The following is a 17,178-nucleotide window of genomic DNA, read 5'->3' on the forward strand; positions in this document are numbered from 1 at the left end:
CCTCAGGGCAGGACCGTGGCCACTTATCTGTATGAATGAAGCCTCCTAGATCCTCAGGGCAGGACCATGGCCACCTATCTGTATGAATGAAGACTGCCAGATCCTCAGGGCAGGACCATGGCCACCTATCTGTATGAATGAAGCCTCCCAGATCCTCAGGGCAGGACCATGGCCACCTATCTGTATGAATGAAGGCTGTCAGATCCTCAGGGCAGGACCATGACCACCTATCTGTATGAATGAAGCCTCCCAGATCCTCAGGGCAGGACCATGGCCACCTATCTGTATGAATGAAGGCTGTCAGATCCTCAGGGCAGGACCATGACCACCTATCTGTATGACTGAAGCCTCCCAGATCCTCAGGGCAGGACCATGACCACCTATCTGTATGACTGAAGCCTCCCAGATCCTCAAGGCAGGACCATGGCCACCTATCTATATGAATGAAGGCTGCCAGATGCTCAGGGCAGGACCATGACCACCTATCTGTATGAATGAAGGCTGCCAGATCCTCAGGGAAGGACCATGACCACCTATCTGTACCAATGATGGCTGCCAGATCCTCAGGGCATGGCCATGACCACCTATCTGTATGAATGAAACCTCCCAGATCCTCAGGGCAGGGCCATGACCACCTATCTGTATGAATGAAGACTGCCAGATCCTCAGGGCAGGACCATGGCCACCTATCTGTGTGAATGAAGGCTGCCAGATCCTCAGGGCAGGACCATGACCACCTATCTGTACCAATGAAGACTGCCAGATCCTCAGGGCAGGACCATGGCCACCTATCTGTATGAATGAAGGCAGCCAGATCCTCAGGGCAGGACCATGGCCATCTATCTGTATGAATGAAGGCTCCCAGATCCTCAAGGCAGGACCATGGCAACCTATCTATATGAATGAAGGCTGCCAGATCCTCAGGACAGGACCATGACCACCTATCTGTACCAATGATGGCTGCCAGATCCTCAGGGCATGGCCATGACCACCTATCTGTATGAATGAAGGCTTCCAGATCCTCAGGACAGAAAGGACCATGGCCACCTATCTGTATGAATAAAGCCTCCCAGATCCTCAGGGCAGGACCATGGCCACCTTTCTGTATGAATGAAGGCTCCCAGATCCTCAGGGCAGGGCCATGACCTCCTATCTATATGAATGAAGGCTGCCAGATCCTCAGGGCATGACCATGACCACCTATCTGTATGAATGAAGGCTTCCAGATCCTCGGGACAGACAGGACCATGGCCACCTTTCTGTATGAATGAAGGCTCCCAGATCCTCAGGGCAGGACCATGGCCACCTATCTATATGAATGAAGGCTCCCAGATCCTCAGGGCAGGTCCATGACCACCTATCTGTATGAATGAAGCCTCCCAGATCCTCAGGGCAGGACCATGGCCACCTATCTGTATGAATGAAGCCTCCCAGATCCTCAGGGCAGGACCATGGCACCCTCTCTGTATAAATGAAGGCTGCCAGATCCTCGGGGCAGATCCATGACCACCTATCTGTATGAATAAAGCCTCCCAGATCCTCAGGGCATGACCATGGCCACCTATCTGTATGAATGAAGGCTGTCAGATCCTCAGGACAGGACCATGGCCACCTATCTGTATGAATGAAGCCTCCCAGATCCTCAGGGCAGGACCATGGCCACCTATCTGTATGAATGAAGGCTGCCAGATCCTCAGGGCAGGTCCATGGCCACCTATCTGTATGAATGAAGGCTGCCAGATCCTCAGGGCAGGTCCATGGCCACCTATCTGTATGAATGAAGGCTGCCAGATCCTCAGGGCAGGACCATGGCCACCTATCTGTATGAATGAAGCCTCCCAGATCCTCAGGGCAGGACCATGACCACCTATCTGTATGAATGAAGGCAGCCAGATCCTCAGGACAGGACCATGGCCACCTATCTGTATGAATGAAGCCTCCCAGATCCTCAGAGCAGGACCATGGCCATCTATCTGTATGAATGAAGGCTGCCAGATCCTCAGGGCAGGTCCATGGCCACCTATCTGTATGAATAAAACCTCCCAGATCCTTGGGGGAGGACCATGGCCACCTATTTGTATAAATGAAGCCTCCCAGAACCTCATGACAGGACCATGGCCACCTATCTTAATGAATGAAGTCTCCCAGATCCTCAGGGCAGGACCGTGGCCACTTATCTGTATGCATGAAGGCTCCCAGATCCTCAGGGGAGGACCGTGGCCCCTTATCTGTATGAATGAAGCCTCCCAGATCCTCAGGGCAGGACCATGGCCACCTATCTGTATGAATGAAGCCTCCCAGAACCTCAGGGCAGGACCATGGCCACTTATCTGTATGAATGAAGCCTCCCAGATCCTCAGGGCAGGACCATGACCACCTATCTGTATGACTGAAGCCTCCCAGAACCTCAGGGCAGGACCATGGCCACCTATCTGTATGAATGAAGCCTCCCAGATCCTCAGGGCAGGACCATGACCACCTATCTGTATGACTGAAGCCTCCCAGATCCTCAGGGCAGGACGATGGCCACCTATCTGTATGACTGAAGCCTCCCAGATCCTCAGGGCAGAACCATGACCACCTATCTGTATGACTGAAGGCTGTCAGATCCTCAGGGCAGGACCATGGCCACCTATCTGTATGAATGAAGGCTTCCAGATCCTCAGGGCAGGACCATGGCCAACTATCTGTATGAATGAAGCCTCCCAGATCCTCAGGGCAGGATCATGGCCACCTATCTGTATGAATGAAGCCTCCCAGATCCTCAGGGCAGGACCATGGCCACCTATCTGTATGAATGAAGCCTCCCAGATCCTCAAGGCAGGACCATGGCCACCTATCTATATGAATGAAGGCTGCCAGATGCTCAGGGCAGGACCATGACCACCTATCTGTATGAATGAAGGCTGCCAGATCCTCAGGGCATGGCCATGACCACCTATGTGTATGAATGAAGGCTCCCAGATCCTCAGGGCAGGACCATGGCCACCTATCTATATGAATGAAGGCTACCAGATCCTCAGGGCAGGACCATGACCACCTATGTGTATGAATGAAGCCTCCCAGATCCTCAGGGCAGGACCATGGCCACCTTTCTGTATGAATGAAGCCTCCCAGATCCTCAGGGCAGGACCATGGCCACCTATCTGTATGAATGAAGGCTCCCAGATCCTCAGGGCAGGACCATGGCCACCTATCTGTATGAATGAAGGCTGTCAGATCCTCAGGGCAGGACCATGGCCACCTATCTGTATGAATGAAACCTCCCAGATCCTCAGGGCAGGACCATGGCCACCTATCTGTATGAATGAAGCCTCCCAGATCCTTAGAGCAGGACCATGGCCACCTATCTGTATGAATGAAGACTGCCAGATCCTCAGGGAAGGACCATGACCTTCTATCTGTATGAATGAAGCCTCCCAGATCCTTAGAGCAGGACCATGGCCACCTATCTGTATGAATGAAGCCTCCCAGATCCTCAGGACAGGATCATGGCCACCTATCTGTATGAATGAAGGCTGCCAGATCCTCAGGGCAGGACCATGACCTTCTATCTGTATGAATGAAGGCTGCCAGATCCTCAGGGCAGGACCATGGCCACCTATCTGTATGAATGAAGCCTCCCAGATCTTTAGGGCAGGACCATGGCCAGTTGGCCACCTATGTGTATGAAAGAAGCCTTCCAGATCCTCAGGGCAGGGCCATGAGCACCTATCGGTACAAAAGCTGCCAGAAGCTCATTACATAGGTATATTCTTGTATGAAGGTTTTCAGAAACTCTGTACAGGATCATGGCCACCTACCTGTATGAAGGCTGCCAGGACTGCCAAGCCTCCAGGTTTGGACACTGCCTCATCGAGAGTCTGATATATGGAGGAGTAGTGGACCACATGTATCTGAGAAGAGAGGATGAAATCAGTTAGGGGACAAATATGTGGTAAGGAATCTATAATCCATACACAATCTTTAATGTCTTCTCTCACAATGCCGAGACATGCATGAAGCATATAGTGTGATCTGTGCAGCCTCCTCTATACAGGATATTTCTTATGGTAGTCTGTCGAAGGCACAGTACTGTCGGTCAGGAACCGACCCCACAGCATGCCTTCAGAGGCAGGTCCTGGTGGTTGTGACCAAATCAAGAGGAGGATCAGCTTATTCAAGATAAAACGAGGCTGTTGCCCTCAACCACACTATGCACGACTCAGTCACCACATCATACTGTGGTCATCCACAACGATACTGCTAGATACCATACAAACACAGATTCCTGTCCCGAAGGTGATCTGTACCTGTCTATGACAGTTATGACAGTTGCATGCACTGCTGTGGAGCGGCTCACACTCAGGCTGGCATTTATGTATCTTGGGTCAGCCGCGAGCTTTAGGCCAAACTACGGGAATGCCACACACACAATGCAATCTCACCTGGTAGCAATGAACAATCTGAGTATACAATGCGTCACTGATCTGTAACACAATACACTGCAGTCTCTCTCTAGTAGAGATGGCCTAAACGGTTCGTCGGCAAACCGATTTGTGCAAACTTCACTGATTCGCGTTCGCGGTGAACCGCGAACTATATGCGAGTTCAACCCGCCCCCTATACTACATCATTAGTGTCAACTTTGACCCTCTACATCACAGTCAGCAGACACAGGGTATCCAATCAGGCTACACTCCCTCCTGGAGGCCCCCCCCCCCCCTTATAAAAGGCAGGCAGTGTCGGCCATTTCACTCACTCGTGTGGCTGCAGTAATTAGAGAAGGGAGAGGAACCTGCAGTAGACATAGGGAAAGCTTAGTTAGGCTCTTGTTAGGCTTGTTAGCTTGCTCCTTGCTGATACTTATTGCTAAAAAGCACCCCTCAACAGCTCTTTTGAGAGCTAATGTTGTTCTTGTGATCTATTTTTTTTTCTTTTGTGTGTCCCACAAACACTTGTGTTGTATATACAGCCCTGTCAGTCAGTCGCAGCTGCTGGCCCTTGGTAATTCCTACTGTGCCACTGCCAGGCCCAGCACATTCAGTGACTACCTGTGTGTGTGACAGCTGCACATTTGTAATAACAATCACTGCATACCTGTGTTCAGTGCACCTACCTACCTATGTCAGCGCACGCAGTGTTATAGCAGACCACCAGTCACCACACCTATTCGCGGTCCCTGTGTGTGTGACAGCTGCACATTTGTAATACCATTCACTGCATACCTACCTGTTCAGTGCACCTACCTACGTGAGTGCACGCAGTGTTATATACCAGTCACCGCACCTGTTCACGGTACCTGTGTGTGTGACAGCTGCACATTGTATTGATACCAGTCACTGCATACCTGTTCAGTGCACCTACGTGACCGCACTTAGTGTTATATTGTATACCAGTCACTGCATACTTGTTCACGGCACCTGTGTGTGTGATAGATGCACATTTGTAATACTAGTCATTGCATAATTGTTCACAGCACCTGTGTGACTGCATGCTGTTTAATATACCAGTCCTTGCATACCAGTTAACTGCACCTGTGTGACACCTGCACATTGTATTGTAATACCAGTCACTTCATACCTTTCACTGCACCTGTGTGACTGCACATTGTATTAGTCAAGTCAGTGCATACCTTTCACTTCATCCCCCCCCCCCCCCGATATGGTCAAAACAAGAGGCAGAGTCAGAGGCAGGCCTCCCGGCAGGTCTGTTCAAGGTTGTGCTGATGTGATTTCGTGCGGCCCTGGACCAAAGTACAGTGCTCAGAAAAAGGCACGTCCCATCAACTCCCAAGATTGTCAGGACGTGGTTGATTATTTAACACAGAACACCTCATCTTCCGCAGCCGCCAGCACTACTACAAGCACCACGTCTGCTGCATTGGACACTTCGCAGGAGTTATTTGGTGGGGAATTAACTGATTCACAGCCATTATTGTTACAGCAAGATGAAGGCGCTAAGCAAGTTACACCACCTCATATGTCTGAGTTAGGTGTCACTATGGAGGTAAAGTGTGAGGAGGAGGATGATTAAGTACCTGCTGTTGGTGCCGTTTTGGAGGTGTCTGAGGCAAGCGAAGCTGGAGAGGATGATTATGATGATGATGATTATGATGATACGGATGTCACGTGGGTTCCCAATAGAGGAGAAGAACAGGGGGACAGTTTAGAGGGGGAGTCAGAGAGGAGTAAGAGGAGACGAGTTCCTGAAAGAAGCAGGGGGAGCGTGTCATCAGAAACAGCTGGTGGCAGTGTCCGGTGCCATGTATCGCCACCTATGAACAGCCAGCCAACATGCCCTTCAACGTCAGCTGCTGACGCCACCGTAGTGCCATCACCCCCGGGGGGCTCAGCGGTTTGGAAAAATGTGTGTGTGTGTGTGCCTCAAATCAGAGCAATGCCATCTGTTCTCTCTGCCTCCAAAAATTGAGCCGTGGAAAGGCCAACACCCACATAGAGACAACTGCCTTATGAAGGCACATGGAGAAAAGGCACAAACTGCAATGGCAAAGAACACCTGAGGAAAAGCAGCACCCAAAAGACAAGCCACCCTCCTTCTCCTCTTCCTCCTTCAGGTGCATCATCTTCAGCCGCTTTCTCCATTCCACCTTCCCAATCACAGCCACCCTCCTCCACTCCGCCTCTCACCTTGAGCGCTTCCTGCTCCTCTGCCCACAGCAGCAGTCAGGTGTCCGTGAAGGAAATCTTTGAGCGGAAGAAGCCAATGTCTGCCAGTCACCCCCTAGCCCAGCGTCTGACAGCTGGCTTGGCGGAGCTGTTAGCTCGGCAGCTGTTACCATACCAGCTGGTGGATTCTGAGGCCTTCCGAAAATGTGTGGCCATTGGGACACCGCAGTGGAAGATACCAGGCAGCAAGTATTCCTCAAAAAAGGCGATACCCAAACTGTACCGTGAAGTTGAAAGACAAGTGGTGTCATCTCTGGCACACAGCGTTGGGTCAAGGGTCCATCTGACCACGGATGCCTGGTCTGCCAAGCACGGTCAGGGCAAGTACATTACTTACACAGCCCATTGGGTCAACCTGGTGACAGCTTCCAAGCAGGGAGTACGTGGCTGTGCAGCGGACCTAGTTGTGACACCTCCACGGCTTGCAGGCAGGCCTCCTGCCACCTCCCCACCTCCTCCTGCTACATCTTCTTCACTGTCGTCCTCCTCCTCCTCCTTGGCTGAGTGGCAGTAAACTCTACTGGTGCTGCGATCTCCTCTCCAGCTACACAGCCCCAGCTCCCCAGGGCCTATGCTGCATGCCAGGTAATACGGTGTCACGTCATCTTAGACATGTCTTGCCTCAAAGCGGAGAGTCACACTGGAGCAGCTCTCCTGGCTGCTCTTAACAAACAGTGGCAGAATAGCCAGACTCGCTGGTATTCAACCCTCCTTATGTTTGACCACCTGCTACAACAGGAGAAAGCCGTCAACCAGTATCTCTACAACTACAGTAGAAGGACACACTCTGGGGAGATGGGGATGTTCTGGCCGAAGTACTGGACACTCATGTGAAATGCCTGCAGGCTCATGCGGCCGTTTGAGGAGGTGATAAACTGGTGAGTTGCAGTGAAGGCACCATCAGCGACTTGATCCCATATGCTTTCTTCCTGGAGTGTGCCGTGCGTAGAGTGATGGATCAAGCTGTGGAGGAGCATGAACATGAACAGGAGGAAGAGTTGTGGGATCAATTCTCAGAACCAGATGTTTCCTCAACACCTCGGCAGCACAGAGAAGGGAGGAGGAGGAAGAGTCGTGTGGGGAAGAGGAGTCAGATGATGAGGAAGGTGTTTTTTTTGGAGGAGGAGGCGGAAGAACAACCACAGCAGGCGTTGCAGGGGGGCTTGTGCTGCTCAACTTTCCCGTGGTATTCTTCGTGGCTGGGGGGGAGGAGGAGAACTTACCTGACATCACTGAGCAAGAGGAGATGGATAGTACATCTGGATCCAAATTTGTGCAGATGGCGGCTTTCATGCTATCCAGCCTGTTGAGGGACCCGCTACTAGACCCTCAGTATAGGCACAGAGTGGCGGACATGTTACCAACTCACCTGAAGGCAGAAAGGATGCAGAACTTGCAGAACAAGCTGGCAACTATGCTTTACAGTGTGTTTAAGGGTAATGCCACAGCACAATGGAATAAAGGTGCCACTGCCAGTAATCTTCCTCCTCCTCCCATGTCCACGCAGGCAAGGACAGGACGCTCTAGCGATCTCATGTCAGACATGCGGACATTCTAGCCCAATGCCTCGCCTTAGCCCTTCTGGATCCACCCTTTACCAATGCCTCGACCGGCAGGTAGCCCACTACCTGACCTTAATTGCGGATGTAGACACTGTAAGCAGTGATGAACCCTTGGACTACTGGGTGCGCAGGCTTGACCTGTGGCCAGAGCTGTCCCAATTCGCCATCCAACTTCTATCTTGCCCTGCCTCAAGCGTCCTGTCAGAAAGGACCTTCAGCGCAGCTGGAGGCATTGTCACTGAGAAGTCGTCTAAAGGTGGCCATACACTGGTCGATGTGCCATTAGATCGACCAGCTGACAGATCCCTATCTGATCGAATCTGATCAGATAGGGATCGTATGGCTGCCTTTACTGCAAACAGATTGTGAATCGATTTCAGCCTGAAACCGATCACAATCTGTTCAGCTGCTCCTGCCGCCGCTCCCCCCCCCCCCCCCCCCCCCGTATACATTACCTGAGGCTGGCTCCCGGGCGTCTTCTCCGCACTGCACCGCACCGCTGTTCTTGCTCCATCCCGGCGCTTCCTGTGTTACTCCGTGACCAGGAAGTTCAAATAGAGCGCCCTCTATTTCAACTTCCTGGTCACCGGAGTGACACAGGAAGTATAAGCGTACACTGGGACATGCGGAAATGCGGTGCAGCGAGGAGAAGAGGACCCCGGAGCCAGCTTCAGGTAATGTATACATGCTCGGATCGGGCCCGAATCGTACGCCGCAAGCGACGCGCTCCTACCGCCGGGCGATCGAGGGTAATTTCCCGCACGGCGCGATCGACGGTCCGATCCGATTTCGGGAGGGAATCGGATCAGCGGGTGCGTTTAGCGCAAGCGATTGGCAGCAGATCCGATCCCAGGATCGGATCTGCTGTCGAAACGGCCGTGAATCGAGCCAGTGTATGGCCTGCTTAAGTCAAAGTGTTCAGTACCTCACCTTTATCAAAATGAATGAGGCATGGATCCCGGAGGGCTACTGCCCGCCCCAAGACTAAGTCAGTCCCCACACACACAGCATCTCTGCCTGCACGCTGTGTGACTGGCTGCCCAAATACTAAGTCAGTCCCCACACAGCATCTCTGCCTGCATGCAGTGTGACTGCCTGCCCCAAGACTAAGTCGCTCCCCACACACAGCACCTCTGCCCGCACACCGTGTGACTGCCTGCCCCAAGACTAAGTCAGTCCCCACACAGCATCTCTGCCTGCATGCAGTGTGACTGCCTGCCCCAAGACTAAGTCGCTCCCCACACAGCACATCTGCCCGCAGGCCGCTTAACTGCCTTCTCCGCCACCACCAACAGGGTCCAGGACTCCAGGCAGATTCCTGAATTTTTTAATTCAGCTGCTAGCAGCGGCCGCTATAATAATTTTTCTGGTGCGTGTACATGCGTGCCTAATTATTCTGGCTGCACTGCGGGTGGCTGCAACAACAAAATAAAAGGCATGTACGTGTGCCCATTCCTTTTTGTGATCATTACCTTGCCGCGGTGAAGGGGCTTGCGTATCACAATGAAGCAATGACGGACGGCTATATGAGTGTCTCGGGTGGGGGTGGCACACCAAAAATAATAAGGTCGTTGCTTCATTGTGGACAGACCAAAGTCGATCAGCTGGACAGTCACTGTTCTGTCATTGAGCTACCACAGCCCGGCGACCATATGGGCTTGAAAACCGCCACGGCCTACACTCTGGCCATGGTGCGCACCAGTCCAGCACGGCCGTCACTACACAAAACCTAACTTTTGCGGAAGTTCACATTTGAGATTCACGAAAATCGGAGGTTCGAGCCATCTCTACTCTCTAGGAGACGTCAGTTCTCTGCTTACTGCACAGAAGACTAACTAATATTCTGAAAGGTGAAAAAATGAAGAAAGAAGATATACAAAAATAATAATATTTACAAAACCAAGAGGAAGAATGACAGATACACAACAAGACATTTGCTGATCAAGATAAAAGGGAATAAAACAGAAAAGAAACGCGCGGTGTGGCCCAGTGCTACCGCAGCCTGATGTAACCCTGCGGGAAGGATCACATTCCCCACATTGCGGAAGTACCAAATCTAAGGCTAGCGCAGAACTACGTTACGGTGCGGGATCTGCGGTGACCTGCAGCGATCTGCGTCGGCCCGGAAGTCTGCTTAGTTTATGGTGATGCAGGTTTTTTAAAAAGTTGACGTTGCGATGTCACGGCACATATGTGAGGAAGCGTGTTTTCACATTACTGTGCACTTCCGCCTACCCCGAAGCAGGATGTGACAGCAAGCGCGCATCACTTCCTGCGGGTGGCCAGACATGGAACACTGTGGGGTTTTTTTGGTGCGGTGCGGTGTGGCGAGCACGACGAAAACGCCTCTACTGATAGGAACGAAACTTGGTATGCAGATCCCTTACTATCTGGGATGATAGGTTCTGGGGTCTCGCGTCCCCCCTGCACACCTGGGCGGAGCTACAAACACCCAATCAGATTTCACCCATTCATGTCAATGGAAAAAATGGAAAAAGCTGCCATTCTCACAGTAATCAAGCCAGAGTCCCCACACTTGGCACAGTTGGTCACTTGGTGACTGAAGTTACAAATTCAGGAAAAGTGGGCGGAGCATAAAACAGCCAATCAAATTTCAGCCATTCATTTTTAATGGGAAAATATAAACTGCAGCCATTCTTACACTTTTATTGATAGGGTTCTCAAACTTGGTACACTTGGTCACTGGGTGACTGGGATTAATATTCAGGAAAGTGGGTGGAGCCTATAACAGCCAACCAAAATTAACCTATTGGTTTTAAAGGGGAATATTTAAACTGCTGCCATTCTTACACAGGATTTTTAAGGGGGGGGATTCCTGAAAGGTCCAGAAGTACTTCTGCCCCTGAGTGCTTCCGAATACAAGTGGCTCCATACTGCCCATGCACAAAAGTGCGCTGGTGTATTACGGAGCTGCCTATTTTTGGAAGTACTCAAGGACACAAGTGTTTCTGAGGGCTTCTAGAAGCAGCAAATTTGAACGGGAGACAGCGCTGGAACAACTCCCCGAGAGAGGAACGGGAGATAGACTTAGTTTGGACAATTCAGTGGAATATTCTACATAGTGTCACATAGTGCAAGCGATACCCATATGATGCAGGGATATATGCATCTGCGGAAGATGGCGGCGCTATATAAATACTAAATAATAATATTTTGCCTCACCAGGATTGCACTTTTATTTAGCTTTCCTGTAAGACAAGAACACACAGCCAGCTCTAGGGGAAGAGGGAAACAAAGGTGAATGAAGGAGGCTGGTGCACACCAAGAGTGCTTCTGAGCGTTTTTCAAATCAACAGTGATTTGAAAAGCGCTTGGCTAATGTTACCCTATGTGGGTGTTCTCACAGCAGCGTTGTGACTTTTTCAAAATCGCAGGTATACTGCATGTAGCATGTTTTTGAGCGATTCATTCAGAAATCGCTCTGAAAATCGCTTCACAAAATTGCACTCACAAATTGCTAGCGATTGCTATTGTCATTTTGGCATGCACTAGCCCAGAAAGAGGAGGAGCGGAGAGAGACTGAGAATAGCCTGAGATGGAGCAGAGAACTTATCTGTATTGCAGTCCCACATCAGACAGGCTACTTGCCTGTAATCGGACTCCTGTCCCTGACAGTCTCCCACACAAGTCAGAAAGCAGCCCTCCTGGAGTCTAGGGACTGTCAAAAACTTTTCAACTTGTTTAACACCTTATCCACACATGCAGTCATTATAACAATGGGGAGAGACCAGACAGATGTTTGCCCACGGACCCTGAGTCCAGGCAAGCTCTGCATCATGCTGTGCATATTTACCAGCTTGCCTGCCCTCTAATTGCATCATATCTGACACTTCTGTGCTGTGGAGAGTCCGGGACTCCAGAATCAACATTCTCTCACTGCAGGCTGCAGCTTCTTGTGGGGAAGCTCAGCTGCCTCTCTCATTCTATTAGCTGGAGGGAGGCACCAGAAGTAAGAAGGGAGGGAGAATGAGGCTGTTTATATTATGCGGGCTAAATACACAGCTCAGTGCAGGGGGGGTTCCAGACACCTGGGAATAGCCCCCTCCGTACGCCAGTGCTGGTGTTCATTTTTTGATGGATTTCTGTGCAAAAGTGAGCCAATTAATTTTCCTAACTTCCAATTAATTCCCTGTAACTTACCAAAATGTATCAAGCAAAGGTCTCATATACACTTTGCTTATAATAAAGGCTTGAAACACAAAATCAAATCAAAACTAAAATTTCAAAATTATTTCCCAAAATAAATCTCTGATCATTTCCTCTCCTGAGCTGCAGCTGCTGGACCTGCTCTGATATGGATGTAACGCTGCCCATACACTGCAGGCCAATCTCTGATCATTACCTGAGCTGCAGCTGCTGGGCCTGCTCTGATATGGGTGTAACGCTGCCCATACACTGCAGGCCAATCTCTGATCCTCTCCTGAGCTGCAGCTGCTGGGCCTGCTCTGATATGGATGTAAAGCTGCCCATACACTGCAGGCCAATCTCTGATCATTACCTGAGCTGCAGCTGCTGGGCCTGCTCTGATATGGATGTAACGCTGCCCATACACTGCAGGCCAATCTCTGATCATTACCTGAGCTGCAGCTGCTGGGCCTGCTCTGATATGGATGTAACACTGCCCATACACTGCAGGCCAATCTCTGATCCTCTCCTGAGCTGCAGCTGCTGGACCTGCACTGATATGAATGTAACGCTGCCCATACACTGCAGGCCAATCTCTGATCCTCTCCTGAGCTGCAGCTGCTGGACCTGCTCTGATATGGATGTAAAGCTGCTGGACCTGCTCTGATATGGATGTAAAGCTGGCCATACATGTAGTGATGATGGGAAGACTCCACCAAGAGACAGATCTCTCTGATCATTTCCTCTCCTGAGCTGCAGCTGCTGGGCCTGCTCTGATATGGATGTAACGCTGGCCATACACTGCAGACCAATCTCTGATCCTCTCCTGAGCTGCAGCTGCTGGGCCTGCTCTGAAATGGATGTAACGCTGCCCATACACTGCAGGCCAATCTCTGATCCTCTCCTGAGCTGCAGCTGCTGGACCTGCTCTGATATGGATGTAACGCTGCCCATACACTGCAGGCCAATCTCTGATCATTACCTGAGCTGCAGCTGCTGGACCTGCTCTGATATGGATGTAACGCTGCCCATACACTGCAGGCCAATCTCTGATCCTCTCCTGAGCTGCAGCTGCTGGACCTGCTCTGATATGGATGTAACGCTGCCCATACACTGCAGGCCAATCTCTGATCATTACCTGAGCTGCAGCTGCTGGGCCTGCTCTGATATGGATGTAACGCTGCCCATACACTGCAGACCAATCTCTGATCATTACCTGAGCTGCAGCTGCTGGACCTGCTCTGATATGGATGTAACGCTGCCCATACACTGCAGGCCAATCTCTGATCCTCTCCTGAGCTGCAGCTGCTGGGACTGCTCTGATATGGATGTAACGCTGCCCATACACTGCAGACCAATCTCTGATCATTACCTGAGCTGCAGCTGCTGGGCCTGCTCTGATATGGATGTAACGCTGCCCATACACTGCAGACCAATCTCTGATCATTACCTGAGCTGCAGCTGCTGGACCTGCTTTGATATGGATGTAACGCTGCCCATACACTGCAGGCCAATCTCTGATCCTCTCCTGAGCTGCAGCTGCTGGGCCTGCTCTGATATGGATGTAACGCTGCCCATACACTGCAGGCCAATCTCTGATCATTACCTGAGCTGCAGCTGCTGGACCTGCTCTGATATGGATGTAACGCTGCCCATACACTGCAGGCCAATCTCTGATCCTCTCCTGAGCTGCAGCTGCTGGACCTGCTCTGATATGGATGTAACGCTGCCCATACACTGCAGGCATATCTCTGATCATTACCTGAGCTGCAGCTGCTGGGCCTGCTCTGATATGGATGTAACGCTGCCCATACACTGCAGACCAATCTCTGATCATTACCTGAGCTGCAGCTGCTGGACCTGCTCTGATATGGATGTAACGCTGCCCATACACTGCAGGCCAATCTCTGATCCTCTCCTGAGCTGCAGCTGCTGGGACTGCTCTGATATGGATGTAACGCTGCCCATACACTGCAGACCAATCTCTGATCATTACCTGAGCTGCAGCTGCTGGGCCTGCTCTGATATGGATGTAACGCTGCCCATACACTGCAGACCAATCTCTGATCATTACCTGAGCTGCAGCTGCTGGACCTGCTTTGATATGGATGTAACGCTGCCCATACACTGCAGGCCAATCTCTGATCCTCTCCTGAGCTGCAGCTGCTGGGCCTGCTCTGATATGGATGTAACGCTGCCCATACACTGCAGGCCAATCTCTGATCCTCTCCTGAGCTGCAGCTGCTGGGCCTGCTCTGATATGGATGTAACGCTGCCCATACACTGCAGGCCAATCTCTGATCATTACCTGAGCTGCAGCTGCTGGACCTGCTCTGATATGGATGTAACGCTGCCCATACACTGCAGGCCAATCTCTGATCCTCTCCTGAGCTGCAGCTGCTGGACCTGCTCTGATATGGATGTAACGCTGCCCATACACTGCAGGCCAATCTCTGACCATTACCTGAGCTGCAGCTGCTGGGCCTGCTCTGATATGGATGTAACGCTGCCCATACACTGCAGGCATATCTCTGATCATTACCTGAGCTGCAGCTGCTGGGCCTGCTCTGATATGGATGTAACGCTGCCCATACACTGCAGACCAATCTCTGATCATTACCTGAGCTGCAGCTGCTGGACCTGCTCTGATATGGATGTAACGCTGCCCATACACTGCAGGCCAATCTCTGATCCTCTCCTGAGCTGCAGCTGCTGGGACTGCTCTGATATGGATGTAACGCTGCCCATACACTGCAGACCAATCTCTGATCATTACCTGAGCTGCAGCTGCTGGGCCTGCTCTGATATGGATGTAACGCTGCCCATACACTGCAGACCAATCTCTGATCATTACCTGAGCTGCAGCTGCTGGACCTGCTTTGATATGGATGTAACGCTGCCCATACACTGCAGGCCAATCTCTGATCCTCTCCTGAGCTGCAGCTGCTGGGCCTGCTCTGATATGGATGTAACGCTGCCCATACACTGCAGGCCAATCTCTGATCCTCTCCTGAGCTGCAGCTGCTGGGCCTGCTCTGATATGGATGTAACGCTGCCCATACACTGCAGACCAATCTCTGATCCTCTCCTGAGCTGCAGCTGCTGGACCTGCTCTGATATGGGTGTAACGCTGCCCATACACTGCAGGCCAATCTCTGATCCTCTCCTGAGCTGCAGCTGCTGGACCTGCTCTGATATGGATGTAACGCTGCCCATACACTGCAGGCCAATCTCTGATCATTACCTGAGCTGCAGCTGCTGGGCCTGCTCTGATATGGATGTAACGCTGCCCATACACTGCAGGCCAATCTCTGATCATTACCTGAGCTGCAGCTGCTGGACCTGCTCTGATATGGATGTAACGCTGCCCATACACTGCAGGCCAATCTCTGATCATTACCTGAGCTGCAGCTGCTGGACCTGCTCTGATATGGATGTAACGCTGCCCATACACTGCAGGCCAATCTCTGATCATTACCTGAGCTGCAGCTGCTGGACCTGCTCTGATATGGATGTAACGCTGCCCATACACTGCAGGCCAATCTCTGATCCTCTCCTGAGCTGCAGCTGCTGGGCCTGCTCTGATATGGATGTAACGCTGCCCATACACTGCAGGCCAATCTCTGATCCTCTCCTGAGCTGCAGCTGCTGGACCTGCTCTGATATGGATGTAACGCTGCCCATACACTGCAGGCCAATCTCTGATCCTCTCCTGAGCTGCAGCTGCTGGGCCTGCTCTGATATGGATGTAACGCTGCCCATACACTGCAGACCAATCTCTGATCATTACCTGAGCTGCAGCTGCTGGACCTGCTCTGATATGGATGTAACGGTGCCCATACACTGCAGGCCAATCTCTGATCATTACCTGAGCTGCAGCTGCTGGACCTGCTCTGATATGAATGTAAAGCTGCTGGACCTGCTCTGATATGGATGTAACGCTGCCCATACACTGCAGGCCAATCTCTGATCCTCTCCTGAGCTGCAGCTGCTGGACCTGCTCTGATATGGATGTAACGCTGCCCATACACTGCAGGCCAATCTCTGATCCTCTCCTGAGCTGCAGCTGCTGGGCCTGCTCTGATATGGATGTAACGCTGCCCATACACTGCAGACCAATCTCTGATCATTACCTGAGCTGCAGCTGCTGGACCTGCTCTGATATGGGTGTAACGCTGCCCATACACTGCAGGCCAATCTCTGATCATTACCTGAGCTGCAGCTGCTGGGCCTGCTCTGATATGGGTGTAACGCTGCCCATACACTGCAGGCCAATCTCTGATCATTACCTGAGCTGCAGTTGCTGGACCTGCTCTGATATGGATGTAACGCTGCCCATACACTGCAGGCCAATCTCTGATCCTCTCCTGAGCTGCAGCTGCTGGGTCTGCTCTGATATGAATGTAACACTGCCCATACACTGCAGGCCAATCTCTGATCCTCCCCTGAGCTGCAGCTGCTGGGCCTGCTCTGATATGAATGTAACGCTGCCCATACACTGCAGGCCAATCTCTGATCATTACCTGAGCTGCAGCTGCTGGGCCTGCTCTTATATGGATGTAACGCTGCCCATACACTGCAGGCCAATCTCTGATCATTACCTGAGCTGCAGCTGCTGGACCTGCTCTGATATGGGTGTAACGCTGCCCATACACTGCAGGCCAATCTCTGATCCTCCCCTGAGCTGCAGCTGCTGGGCCTGCTCTGATATGAATGTAACGCTGCCCATACACTGCAGGCCAATCTCTGATCCTCTCCTGAGCTGCAGCTGCTGGACCTGCTCTGATATGAATGTAACGCTG

The 17,178-nt window shown here is 51.6% G+C and overlaps 1 protein-coding gene across 1 annotated transcript in view; it reads right to left on the reverse strand.

The window, feature by feature from the left end:
• The window catches only part of LOC137544736 (uncharacterized), a 241,526-nt gene that overhangs the window by 193,184 nt on the left and 31,164 nt on the right, over positions 1-17,178 (reverse strand). Inside the window, exon 2 of the mRNA XM_068265829.1 lies at positions 3,804-3,896. Coding sequence (XP_068121930.1) covers positions 3,804-3,896 — 93 coding nt within the window. The remainder of the gene's footprint in view (positions 1-3,803; positions 3,897-17,178) is intronic.

The sequence above is a fragment of the Hyperolius riggenbachi genome, chromosome 1 (genome assembly GCF_040937935.1).
Source record: "Hyperolius riggenbachi isolate aHypRig1 chromosome 1, aHypRig1.pri, whole genome shotgun sequence".
NCBI classification, from domain to species: domain Eukaryota; kingdom Metazoa; phylum Chordata; class Amphibia; order Anura; family Hyperoliidae; genus Hyperolius; species Hyperolius riggenbachi.